This window comes from Octopus bimaculoides, chromosome 11 (assembly GCF_046866305.1).
Source record: "Octopus bimaculoides isolate indiv1 chromosome 11, ASM4686630v1, whole genome shotgun sequence".
Lineage (NCBI taxonomy): Eukaryota > Metazoa > Mollusca > Cephalopoda > Octopoda > Octopodidae > Octopus > Octopus bimaculoides.
In genome coordinates, this window is record NC_142938.1 from 28,880,139 (window position 1) to 28,894,268 (window position 14,130).

A 14,130-nucleotide genomic window follows, 5' to 3' on the forward strand; every position below is an offset into this window, starting at 1 on the left:
GCATTAACATTCTAAAGTGTGGCTATAATGAATGCCATAACTTCCACTTCTGTACTTATAAATAAAATGAGGTTTCTTCAGGTTTACCTGCCTGCTAGGAATAGCAGCCAAATCTTCCTGAAAAGGGCTCATTGGAAGGCAGTCTGGGGTTCACTATGCCTGAAATAAATAAATGGAATAGTTATGGTTGGAATACCTTTTTTGTCATATATCTGCTCAGTTAGGGCATACCTTGGGCTTAGCTTGATGCTGACCAAGTGTTCTTTCAGTCTGAATGCTCGTTTTTGCTGGTTGAGTGAAATGAAGCAGCATGAAGTAAAGTGCCTTGCCTTAAGATACAATGTTTCCCAGCCTGGGAATCGAGCCCATAACTTTGTGATTGAGAGCCCAGTTATCTTCTGGCTTGTAAAGCATTAAGAATGGCATCCAAACATAGAAACTATGACAAAACATATATTGGAGTTCAACATAGTCATGTCCTCTGGCTCATTGGATCTTGTCAAATCATCTAGCCCATGCTAGCATGAAGTACAGATGCTAAATGATAATAGAAAGGAAGACACTTGTCCAAGGTGTGAACCTTGAACCACATGGTTTGGAGGCAAACTTCTTAATAAAACAGCCATGCCTACACCTTGAATTTGTTAAAGCGGATTGTTTTCTTGGGATATTTTTGTGGAAAAATGCACCTCATAAGCAATGAAATGATAAGAAACCATTGATCAGATGTTAGGGCCTTGATATGTAGTAAGTAACTGATAAATTGGCTTAGATGTCCAAAAGACCTGAATATCATAATTAATTAATCCATTACTCTTCCTTCTTATCTCTATTATGTGAAATTTTATATCAGAAAGTGTTTGTTTTTCATGTTTTTAGATCCACACAAACGAAGTAATACAATTCCGGATCAAACCAAAATCACTTTTGCAGTAAGTTAACTTTTATTTTCCACATGGTGGTTACTATCATATTCCACTTCACATTTGTTAGCCCTGACATTGCCTTTGTTTGTGGTCATTGTGGGAGAAAAGACAACACCAGTGACCATTTTCTGAGGTCTGTAAGAATTAAGGGAAGAAATTACCTTCAACTAAAGACCTGCCTGAATTCTTGCAACAGAGTGAATGATGACTTTGCTAAAGTCACCCAGTGACCAGGTAGTGGTGTTAGGGTAATAGATAAACGCTACCACCTGTGAACTAGAATCTCTCCAACAAGCTTCCATCTAGTTTTCATCTACCAAATTTCAGTCGCAAAGATTTTGCCAACTGAAGACAATACTAGAAGATACCCAATGTACCACATAATGGGATTGAACTGAAAACCAAGTAGTTGCAAAATAGTCTTCTTAATCACACAACCATGCATGTACCATTGTTTCTACTCGATTGACAAGGCACTTGTTGACCTATCATTACTACTTGAAAATTATTATGTTATCCCAACTTGTTGACCCACGAATCAACTCAACAAGGAAACCTCTGTATGGTTGTATGACAGCTAAATCTCCTTCAAATCACTCTCTGTGTCATAGAAAAGGGACACACTGGATAATGTGGTCCCTGGCTACATTGTGCCTTCAAAAAAAGATGGGATAGAATGACATTGACTATAAGATCTGCTTGATCAAGGTTGACCTGGGGCTCAACAACAACAATCAATCTACAACTGAAAAAGCACTTCCCCAATTAATTTTGATGGGCTGTGTGGAAAATGATGATGTTAGTGAAGTGATTGTTAGAGTAGTTTCATTTTTATGGGTAGTGGTAGGGACCTCTGTCTCATCACCCTAGATTTCCATTCTTCTAAAACAAATATTCAATATGTGAGCCACTGCTCAGGACTTTCAGAAGTAGGAATATATGAATTTGAATTTTGAATCATAATAAATGCCAAGAGAAATTACTTGTGTGTATGCAGGAATGTAAATGGCTGTAATTATTGGGGGTCAGATGTTGGGGGTGGGGTCATCATCATCATTTAGCATCCATTTTCCATGCTGGCATGGATTAGATGGTTTGACTGAGACTGTTAAGCCAAAGAGCTGCACCAGGCTCCAGTCTGTTTTGGCTTGGTTCCTAGAGCTGGATGCCCTTCGTACCACCAGCCATTCCAAGAGCATAGAGGGTGCCTTTCATGTATCACTAGCACAGGTGCCTCTTGCATGTCACTGGCACGGGTGTCTCTCATGCGTCACCGGTACGGGTGTCTCTCGTGTGCCACCAGTACAGGTGCCTTTTACATGTCACTGGTACTGGCCACAACTATGATTTCACTTAGCTTGACATGTCTTCTCAAGTACAGAAAATTGCCAAAGGTCTGTATCACTTACCATTGCTCCCATGAGACTCAATAGCCAAAGACCATGCTTCACCACTCCATCCCATGTTTCCCTGGATCTTCCTCTTCCACAGGTTCCCTTCACAGTTAGAGATCAGCACTTTTTTTACGCAGCTGTCCTCATCCATATGCATCACATGACTATACCAGCACAGACACTTCTTTTGCATACACAACTGATACTTCTTATGCCCAATTTTTCTCTCAAGATGCTTAAAATCTGTTATATGTGCACTCTGACATTGCGCATCTAGTGAAGCATACTAACTTCATTTCTTATTTGTGTCTGATGGTGTTTAAAATATGTTCAGCTAACATTAGTTGTTGAAGTTTTTCATGCTAATGATTAATCAGAAGTTTATTCTGTTTTACTATGAAAGTAAAAATGTTAGCAATTCTCATTGTAACTTTTGTTGAGATTCAAACCTTTGTTAATTAGTTCTTTTGTTTTAAATTACAACTTATATCTTTTTAATTTTATAGGCTGTCTGTTGATACATTAGTAAAATACCGTCAGAAAACAAAACCAGAGTGGAAGTACTTGCCTCAAGGGTTATTGAAATATGCCAAGTTAAAGGAGCAGGCTATTATAAATGACCCCATCAAATTCTCTTCAAATCTGGTTGTAAGTAAAAAGATTTTATTATTTTAACATCCATTTTATCAAAGTTTGCATGGATTCATTTTCTGGCCTGCACTATTATTATTATTATATGAAAACTCACAGCTTATTTTGCTGGGTATGATGGAAAATTGTCAGCTGTCCACAGCCAGCAGACTAAGGTGACACTTGTTTACTGGTCATGCTTCAAGAACCCCGCATGTTTCTCGCATGCCCAGTATCACCCGATATTCTTCTTTTAATAGCTTCTATTAACCATCTGTTAACCATCCATTCTTTTGTATTGCTCTTGCTTGGTCACATAATCCCTGTTCAGTAATTTCAAACAGTTCCATATCCTTCCGTTCATTGTGCATTCATTTTCTGTACCCTCTGACAATCACACCATTTGCATCCATAGGAGTGCTACAATAGTAACACTCCATAATCATCATGTTTACTTGTTTACTCCACTTACGTCTTGTAGCATGGCTAACAGTTGCTGGATTACAACCAGCCCTACTCTGCTGCACAGTGGGGCACCTGCTGAGTGTGGCATTTTCATTCACAAACGAGGCGTGGTTTTAGGTTACTACTAACCGGTATTTTTATCAAGACACCATCTCTATCAAAGTAGTCCACCAAGGCAGCAGGGGCCTTGCTCCCTTGGTTTTTGAACTCAGAGTGTTCCTTCTCCCAGGCTGTTTGCCATCCAAGGCGAACAAGTACAGCCTACCCGGAGCACTAGTTATTTGAATGCGCCAGATACTTGCCTTTTCCCACTCTTCTCCTGTTGGTTTGGCAAAGGAGTCAGGCTTAACTGTCAGAGGACAGGTTTTGCACAGGCCATTGGGGCATTTTATAAGTGATGGATGCTCAAACTCCTCTCACCACCCTGGCATTAACAGAAAGTAAAAAAAGCTAGTAGAAGAGAGGATTATTATTATTAAGGTGGCTGGCAGAATTGTTAGTATGCCAGGCAAAATGCTTATCAGTATTTCATCTGTCTTTATGTTGAGTTTAAATGCCGTCAGGGTCGACTTTGCTTTTCATCCTTTCAAGGTTGATAAAATAAGCACCAATTGAACACTGGGATCAACGTAATTGCCTTAGCTCCTCCCTCGAAATTTCATGGCATTGAAGGGTAGGTGTAATAGGCTGGACCTGGCTTGTTAGAACATAAAATATTTGGGCTGGATATGGCCGGTTTTAATACTAAGGGTTAAATCTTCCACGTTTTCTTTGGACTTCTCCTGCCTCATCTACTCCCACTATCAGCATTCAGTAAGTTTTTTTTACTCACCTTTGTCAATTTGTATCTCATGTCTGCAAAAGTATAGTCATCGTCAATGTCCAGCCACTGCCTCAGCTCATTTGGTCCATTTGACAAAAGCGATGTTGTTGTATTTGATATTAGCAAAATCTTCCACTGTATCTTATATGAAGAGAACATCCTAGTTTTACTACTGCCTAAAGTTGCTGTCAATCTCTCATTTTATGGACTGGAAGCTACCTGTTAAATCTGTTGAGTACTAATGGAGCTCCCACACCGTGCCAGAGTTTATCAACTCTTGTGTACACAATGTTTACTTATATCCTCTCCACACTCCTTATTCTGCATCACAATCCTTATTCTGCATTGTGTGCTAATTGAACTCTCTTATCATCCCATAGCCTACTAGTTCTGGTGTACCCAGTGTCCAGTTACATCTTCCCTACACTTCATTTTTTTTTTTTGTCCCTGAATGACCTGCTGGTACTATTTTGTTATCATACCCTACTTCTGATATATGAACAATTTAGTGTATGTGGGAGTATATATGCATACAAGTCATAGTTTCTTGCATGTTATCATACAATTACTACTATAATGTATTGCTATCCCACTGAAAATATTGTCTCCAAGAACAAAAGAGTGCTCTAGGGAATTAGTGTTAAACAGAGTTGCATGATGTGTGGGCAGTATTTACATGCAATTTATCTAGCATTTTCTCTCTCTCTCTCTCACACACACATGCATGCACTTCCAACAGTTGCTGATTCTTTTGTTATCTAAATGCTATGGAGAGTGGACCATTTCTTGATCTTTCCAAACTACCCACAAGAAGCAGCAACAATTTGATTGCTCAGCTCCTTGCTGCTACTGTTTAAATAAATTTATTGCCTCTTGGAAAATAATGCCATGAGATGTAGTGAGTGATGCTATATCAGATCATCCACTCAAGCACTTAATGTTTTCTCCATATTTGCCATGATTTTACTGTGTCATATGTGTGTGTATTAGTTTAAGAGCATTACACTCACTTAAAGAGCACTCACTTAAGAGCATTACACTCACTTAAATTAAAGCAGCTTTAATTTACCAGATTGATTCATTATGGTTTTTTTTAAGTGTTATATAAATTTTGGGGGATATACTACCTGCTTTCAACATTCCTGTGACATATGTTCATCTGGTTCAGCTAACAGGGGGCCTTTATTGGTCACTAGACTTGCTAGCTATAGCAGCCAAATATCTATTGACTCCCACCCTATTGTCTTAAATAAAGGAATATACAAGGTGTTGGCAAAGTGTTTAATGTTGACCCCTGAGGATTTTTATGTAGCTGTCCAAGGGAGTCAATAAACACATTAAATGATTTTGATCTTTACGAGTGCTGAATTATTCAGCAAACTGAACCTTAAAGAACTCAATAATTTAAGCTTAAAACTCACTAATTTCCAGTGAAATATGAGGGTAGGCTGAAAAGTTCATAGGCTGACGATGAAGCAGTGGTGCCAGATCTGTGAAATCTGCCATGCACTTCTTTCAACTCTTCTTATTACAAAAACTTCAGAAGTAACTAATAGTGACTTCTCTTGAAAATTGGCAAAATTGGGCATTGTATTGTTATCAAGTACCTGTAGAAAAATGGTTTAGCCCTCTGATGACTCTTTTTGACCAACAGAAGTTTTTGTAATAAGAAGAGTTATTGCATTGATATGAGGGTTGGCTGGAAAGTTCATAGGCTGACGACCAAATAGGGTTTATTTTTCAACATAGTCCCCCATGTGGTCCACACACTTTTCCCATTGGTGTTGTAGTGCATGGATCCCATTGGTGAAGGAGCATATCAATGCAATAAGTAGTAGTCACTAAACACAACAAACACTATGGCAAATATTAATTTATGTTTCAAAGATTTGACATGGATACAGCCACCATCAATTGATGTCCAAGCATCTGCTTCATCAAATGCACTTAAGCATAAATAGCCATTATCGATGGGAGAAATCAGAAATGGGAAATTTATACAGTAACAAAGAAATTTTTTCTGACTTCCCTTTATCATCAGCTGAGGTAGATAACGATGATCTAGATAACACAGAAGAAAGTGATGCTTTAACTACTGCTGGATCAAAAAAGAGCACCAATTATTCTCCATTTGTACATTTATTTGACAACAATGCAGGAATCTTACATGAATTTATGCTTGTGCTGAATGCAAAAGAAAGTGAATATTTTATGGTGAGAGTTTGTTTTTTGCTTATGAAGCACACACATTCATGCAATCCATTCCTGACCTAATCAATATGATATGACTGAATTTTATTGTCTTTTATCGATTCTATTAAATATTTTCATTAAATTTCCTTAAATAATTCTTATTAAAACATATAACACGAAAGAGTGAAATAATTATCATTTTTAAATCCAGAAATTTTTATATTAATTAAACTTTTTAATTATATTGGACCCCCACCATACATTATGAAGGGAGGGTGATAAGATATTAAGCTTTCCATGAAGGGTCGGGTCAATGATGTAAAAAAATTGCCCATTACATTAGACAAAAAGGCAGGATGGTCATTGTTGGAACATCATTGCAGGCCTAGGGTTAAGCATCAATACGACACTTGTACATATACTGTGATGTAAGAATTATTTCCAGATCTCTTAATTTTTTTATTTTATTTTACAGAAATCAAAACACTGAGAAATGTTAAATGTGGCGCAGTTGAGAATCTGTAAACTTGAGTTTTCCCAGAAGTTTGTTAACTTGAATTAAAATTGGAGAACTGAAGTCAGTTCAGCCTTGATGACATATGAAAGTGCACAGTAAATACTCTTACAAAAAATGGCTTCATTGATGATTTCCCCCTTCATCATCATCATATTTGTCATCTCTTTGAAATGATGTCTGATATTTGTGGATAAAATTACAAAAAACTGTTCTTGTTTCTCCCTTTTCTGTTTTATTGCAAATATACAAGAAACATTTTTATATTCACTTCAACAACAACAACAACACAGTCAAATTTGGTTCAAAGGTCACATCTATAATTTGATCTGTTTTTTGTTTGTTTTTGTTTTCTCTTTAAAAAGGGGTTCATTTTCATTAATTTTTTTTTAATAATTAATCCACAAGAAAACAATTGATTAAATGACTTCACTGAAACCTCATAACAGGCTCAGTTTTACTTAATCTCTGTATTGGAAATACCATTGTATAAAAAATAGAACAACATCTGTGGGGTTGTTTCTTTTGATTATCAATTAAAAATCAACTATTTACTTTTAGAATAATATAATCTCAATAACTGTTGTTATCTGTATATAAGTGAAATACGGAAATAATATTTTAAAGTAGAGATAATAGCACTTAAAGCATACCAAATGTTTACGTTAATGTGCAAATACACACATGTACATATGTCTTTCTGCTTTAAGCTTTTGATGCCAAACAGCCTGAAACTGCCCTTGGTTTTATGGATCGAACTTCCTGTTTGAAAATGATCTGCTACTTTCTATTAAAATGTCATGTTAATTTATATTCCTAACATCAGCTTGATAATGAAGTTTTATTATATTCTTCATAATCTTAAAATTAATTTCAAGAAAAGCACCGAACAACTGTACAGAGTTACATCTCTGTTAGACTGCCATGTGTATATTTATAATTTTTAACAGAATTTAACAGAAATATGGTAATAGAAGGAGCAAACAAAGTCAATAGTCTTGATTAGGTCAAATAAATTCACAATTATTGGGATTGTTTTTGTTTTTTTTTTTAGTTTAACATCCTTAACTTAAATATACAGAATTTATGGTAGTAGTGACTAGAATCTCAATGGCATGAACCTAGAAAGATTTCTGCAAATTAATCAGCACTTCTTTCTGCAAATATTATTTTGGTTTTATAAAACACATCTTGCTATAATTACTCATTTAATATTATATATTTGGAGTAAAATAATGTTTGTAGCTTTACCTTTTATTATGAATGCTATATCCTCAAATAAAGTAAGAAAAGTACTGAAATGTTTTATTTAGCTCCCTCTGAGTCTATTTATTAAATTTTCAGTCTAACTCAATAAGAACTGACAGTACTTGCTTCACACATAGCACACTTTTCATTGGTTTACATTTTTTTGTCTCTCTCATGTCTTCTTATTTAATCTATACACACATACATATAAAAACATTCACTGATGCATGTATGCACACATACACAGCCTGTTACAGTGTTTTGTTATTGAGCACTAAAACATGTAACCTATCTCTGGTTACCTTAGATTGAAAATTGAAATAAACAATTCCACATGATATACCTGTGTTTTGTTGCCTTGTCATTATTTACCTTTATGAATACATACATGAGTCACAGACATGCTGAGGCCACAGTTGTGCAGGGGCCACTGAGGTCATACATATGCAGAGTCATTGCAGTGCAGGAGCCACAATCATAGAGAAATCATAGATATACAGGGCTTACAAATATTTTTAAACATTTATGTCAAAGATGAAGAGAGGAAGAGTGTTCATAGCCTTTGCAAACCATCCGAGACTGGTGAAATTAGTCTGTAATGAAACCAGTGTGAGTTGCAGAACATTACTTTAGGGAAGGAAGGAGTTTTTTAGAGGATCTTATGCTGAAAAAATGTTTTATAAAATCTTTTGTCAGGATTTCCTCTGATATGTAATCAAGCAAACGTTCCGGTTGTGACCATCCTATTTTTATTGAGAAAGTATCAAATACTTCATTTTATAATATGTCTGTCCTTTATTTAAAACAAGTAACCACAGATGGGTCTCCTTATTGGCTCAAACTATATGCTTTTTATGCATATAATTAAATATTCTAATTTGGTGACATGGAAGAAGAAGAGTACTAAAACCATCAGTGGGTTAATTATTTAAACTGCTTTTGATAGTCTCCTTCCATTGTGATTTTCAGACAAGAACTGTTTCATTTTTTTTTTCTGCTCATTTTATATACTTAGATATACCAGTAGTTATCATTCTCTGTATTTTCTAATATTTTTGGTTGTTTCCTTTTTACTTTTTGTGCTTTGTTGACAGGAATATAGTTTGTTCTTGTTTTTGCTAGTTTGTTTCTGATTTATTGTTTCTATTCCGTTTTGCCTGCATGTATTTGTATATGTATGCATATATACCCGCACACATGTGTGTGTATATATTAAATTTAATTACACACATACACAATAACATTTCATTAATGATCTGATATGATACCTTCAAACCAGGACTTGTAACTACTAAACTATTATAAAACAGGAAACGGCTTTCGAAAAACTTCTTAGCCACACAATCATATCTTTGCTCTTCAAAATGTGGAATGCTTCATAAATTTGTGCAATTATTGTACAGAAGCTATGTTAATAATTTCTGTATACAAATAATTACAGAGGCATCAAGCTGTTAGATCAGGTTATGAAAGTTACAGAGAGGGTCATAGCCCAACTAATTAGGGAGCGAATCAATTTAGATGAGATGCAGTTTGAGTTCGTGCCAGGTAAAAGCACTACTGATGCCTTATTTCTAGTGAGACAGTTGCAGGAGAAATACCTAGCTAAGGATAAACCTCTGTACCTGGCTTTCGTTGACATGGAGAAAGCCTTTGACAGGGTCCCCTGATCCCTTATCTGGTGGTCAATGAGGAAACTTGGGATAGAAGAATGGTTAGTGAGAGCTGTGCGAGCCATGTACAGAGATGCTGCCAGTAAGGTGAGGGTTGGAAATGAGTACAGCAATGAATTCCGGTTAGAGGTAGGGGTCCACCAAGGTTCCGTCCTCAGCCCCCTCTTATTTATCATAGTCCTCCAGGCAATCACAGAGGAGTTCAAGACAGGTTGCCCCTGGGAGCTCCTCTATGCTGATGACCTTGCCCTAATTGCGGAGTCACTATCAGAACTAGAGAAGTTTCAGGTGTGGAAGCAAGGTCTAGAATTGAAGGGCCTTAGAGTCAACCTAGCTAAAACCAAAATCCTAATAAGTAGGAAGGTAGATAAAACACAAACCCCTTCAGGTAGATGGCCCTGCTCAGTATGTAGAAAAGGAGTAGGTAGTAACTCTATAAGATGCACCCGGTGCAAGCTATGGACACATAAGAGGTGCAGCAACATCAAAGGCAGGTTAACTAGCAAGTTAGTTTTTGTTTGTGGCAGATGTTCAGGTGCAATAAAGACTGTAAACAAACAGGAAACAACTTCTATCTCATTCCAGGGTGAAAAACTAGAGGTAGTCGATAGCTTCCGCTATCTGGGCGACCAAGTTAGTAGTGGGGGTGGGTGCACTGAAAGTGTAGCTGCTAGAATAAGAATAGCCTGGGCAAAGTTTAGAGAGCTCTTACCCCTGCTGGCGACAAAGGGACTCTCACTCAGAGTAAAAGGCAGACTGTATGACGCATGCGTACGAACAGCCATGCTACATGGCAGTGAAACATGGGCTGTAACTGCTGAGGACATACGTAAGCTCGCAAGGAATGAAGCCAGTATGCTCCGTTGGATGTGTAATGTCAATGTGAATACCCGTTAGAGTGTAAGTATCCTGAGAGAAAAGCTGAACATTAGAAGCATCAGTTGTGGCGTGCAAGAGAGACGATTGCGCTGGTATGGACATGTGGTGAGAATGGATGAGGATAGCTGCGTGAAAAAGTGCCACACCCTAACAGTTGAGGGAACCCGTGGAAGAGGTAGGCCCAGGAAGACCTGGGCTGAGGTGGTGAGGCAAGACCTTCGTACATTGGGCCTCACCGAGGCGATGACTACTGACCGAGACCTTTGGAAATGTGCTGTGCGTGAGAAGACCCGGCAAGCCAAGTAAGATCGTTGCCAGTGCCCCTGGACTGGTTCTTGTGCGGGTGGCACATGAGATGCACCATTTTGAGCGTGGCCGTTGCCAGTACCGCCTGACTGGCTCCCGTAGGATTTTCGAGCGAGATCGTTGCCAGTGCCCCTGGACTGGCTTGTGCGGGTGGCACATAAAAGACACCATTTCGAGCGTGGCCGTTTTCGTGCGGGTGACACGTAAAAGCACCCACTACACTCTCTGAGTGGTTGGCGTTAGGAAGGGCATCCAGCTGTAGAAACTCTGCCAAATCAGACTGGAGCCTGGTGTTGCCATCCGGTTTCACCAGTCCTCAGTCAAATCGTCCAACCCATGCTAGCATGGAAAGCGGACGTTAAACGATGATGATGATGATGTATCTTTCCAGTTTAGAATGTGCTACTGAAGTTAGTACGTGCTAGGCCTCCCCTTTGTCATATAAAAGACTAACTACAGTGAAGAACACAATGGCAGTGATTTTGAACTGTGAAGTTACCATAGTGTAAAACAATTAAACTTCACAAAAATACCAAAGGATTGATTTCATTAACGTTAAAAACCGAAAAAAAGTTATCTAAAAAGTAGATAAAATCTAATTACAATAAAAAATATCATTTGTGTTAATTTTATTTTTTAGTTTCTAATTGAATTTCCTACTTATGTGTTCCTCTTACGAAAATTGTTTATGTTGGTTCAATAATTACTTTATTCTTTGAGTGGACTTCTTTCTGAAATAAATCAAAGAACTGGCATTAGAATTAGTTAATGTCTGTGATACAAATTAAAGGATTTCATTTCTGACTTTGTTTAACACACAATCAGTTTTAAATGTTTCAAGTGATCATATTTTATCTTCATTAAACATGGTTTATTACTTTTAACATTTGATTTACCAAACCAACAAAGGGCTGTCTCTATACTTAGCAGAACTACTCAATATGACACATTTTAACTAAGCTGCCATAAACAGCCCTTGGTTCTTTGATCCAAATTTCTTATTTTAAAATGACCTAAATTAAAATCTTCAATCAAAATTTTGTGCTAATTTATATTCCAAACACCAGCTTAATGACTTAGCTATTTTACTAAATTCTTCATTATTTTTCAAAATTAATTGAAATAAATGTCATGTATTTCAACAGAAATTTGGTAATAAAAGTGTTAATTGAATTCTTTCTCTTTAAAATAGAGACCTGGGTTTATTAAGTTTGGTTCTCAGGACAAAATACTCCATGTTTAATGCCCCTTTTTTTTTTCTTTTTTTCTTTCTTAGTCCACACTAAGGACTTTACTTAATTCTTTCTTCTCAAAACTGCAACCCTCTGGAACACCTACCCTTTCCATATTTTCCCTAATGATACCAACATGTAAAAGGTTCACAAACATTAACCTCACAAGCTGTCCAGAGGTCATGGCTACTGGCCCCATTTTATTGACTAAATAAATGCCCTCTATCCAAGACTACCCACTCTGGAACCTATTTCACACATTACCCACCCAATCCTATTCTAATTACAAGAGATCAGAATAAACATCAATTGCATCAGTGATGCTCAGTTACTTTTAACTCTTCAGTCATAATACTTCTGTTGAAATATGCTTTCTTTATTTTGATATTTTTTTGTTTTTGAAAATAATCTTTTACATTGGACTGCGGTTATGTTGGGGTACCACCTTGAAGAATTTTTAGTTGAATGAATTGACCCCAGTACTTACTTTTAAGCCTGCCACTTATTCTATCGGTCTCTTTTGCCAAACTGTTAAGTTACAGGGACATAAACAAACCATCATCAGTTGTCAAGTGGCAGTGGAGGACAAACACACATAGTTATGTGTGATGGGCTTCTTTCATTTTCCACCTACCAGATCCACTTACAAGGCTTTGGTCACTCCAAGTCTATAGTAGAAGACACTTGACAAAGGTGCATCACAGTAGGAATGATCATGGAACCATGTGGTTGAGAAGCTAACTTCTTACCACACAGCCACACCTGAGACTAAGATAACTTATTACGCTGGTGTTTGGAATATAAATTAACAAGAAATTTTGATGGAATGTTTTAATTTAAATGAAAATGTTTGTGTCATAGAACCAAGGGCAGTCTCAGGTGGATTGATATTAAAAAGGTTAAAACTACAGGGTGGGGAAGCAAAACTTGGAATATTTTGGAAGCATTTTTCATATATTCCTGTGTGTAAATACTAAAATATTGTTTTCTATTTCAGGGTGGAGCTATACAGAGTTAATTTAAACAGAAGTTCTAATCATACGGTCTAGCATGTCCACTCAAAAAGCCAAGAGACAATGCATTGCAGATTTACTTTGTGCTGGGGTTGCAATTAGATGTATTGTTAAGATTGTCGGGACCTCTGTGAGCACTGCCTACTATGTTAAGAACCAAATGCTGGATATGAGAGGCATCAAGAGAAAATAAAGAAGTGGAGGCATAAATAAAAAACAGGATAATGCATTTCTTAAAGCTCTCAAAGCCAAAATTTCAAAAGATCCAACAACATCCATGAGAAAACTGTCCATGGACAGGAAAGTTGATCCAAAGACCATCAGAACTGCTGCACACACTGATTTACAGTTGGAGTCATATGTGAGGATCCCAGACACCTATTGACCCATGCAATGAAAGCTAGAAAGCGTGAAAGGGCCAAAAAAGTGTTGTGATACCTGAAGCAAAATGGACAGACTGTCAAAATCTTTACTGTTGATGCTATTTTAAACCATAGCAATGATCAATACAGTGGTAAGTCATCTTCCGAAGTAAAGGCCGTCTTTAGGATCAAGCACCCAGCTCGTGTCATAGTACTCGGATTCATGGCATCTGACAGAAAAAAGATGCCACTCCATTTTCTCAAGTCTGGGAGAAAAGGTGAAGGCGAAGTTTATTATGAAGTCCTGTGGTATAGGGTTTTGCCTTGGCTGAAGTCTAACTACCCCAATGGTAATTATGTGTGGACTCAAGATGGTGCTCCTGCTCATATGACAAAGAAAGTGCAGAAATTCTGCGAAGACAACTTCACCGACTTTTAACCTGCCAACTTCTGGCCTTCTTCCAGCCCAGAC

The 14,130-nt window shown here is 37.2% G+C and overlaps 2 protein-coding genes across 10 annotated transcripts in view; one reads left to right on the top strand and one right to left on the bottom strand.

The window, feature by feature from the left end:
* Positions 1-8,533, top strand: part of LOC106874256 (kelch domain-containing protein 2) — a 31,541-nt gene extending 23,008 nt beyond the window's left edge. For 5 of the 7 annotated variants that reach the window (XM_089359720.1, XM_014921914.3, XM_052971660.2 and 2 more), the window contains 3 exons: positions 880-932; positions 2,827-2,968; positions 6,907-8,533. In XM_089359720.1, the coding sequence (XP_089215846.1) occupies positions 880-932; positions 2,827-2,968; positions 6,907-6,921 (210 nt within the window). In that variant the 3' untranslated portion in view covers positions 6,922-8,533. Of the gene's footprint in view, positions 1-879; positions 933-2,826; positions 2,969-6,279; positions 6,453-6,906 lie in introns of all 7 variants that reach the window. The other 2 variants (XR_016243626.1, XR_016243625.1) reach the window with 1 other exon arrangement.
* A 3,130-nt stretch (positions 8,534-11,663) lies between these two features.
* The window catches only part of LOC106874264 (protein phosphatase 1 regulatory subunit 36), a 51,117-nt gene continuing 48,650 nt past the window's right edge, over positions 11,664-14,130 (bottom strand). For 2 of the 3 annotated variants that reach the window (XM_014921924.3, XM_052971661.2), the window contains exon 18: positions 11,664-11,782. The gene's annotated coding sequence lies outside the window, so the exon portion shown is untranslated. The remainder of the gene's footprint in view (positions 11,783-14,130) is intronic. The other variant, XM_014921925.3, reaches the window with a different exon arrangement.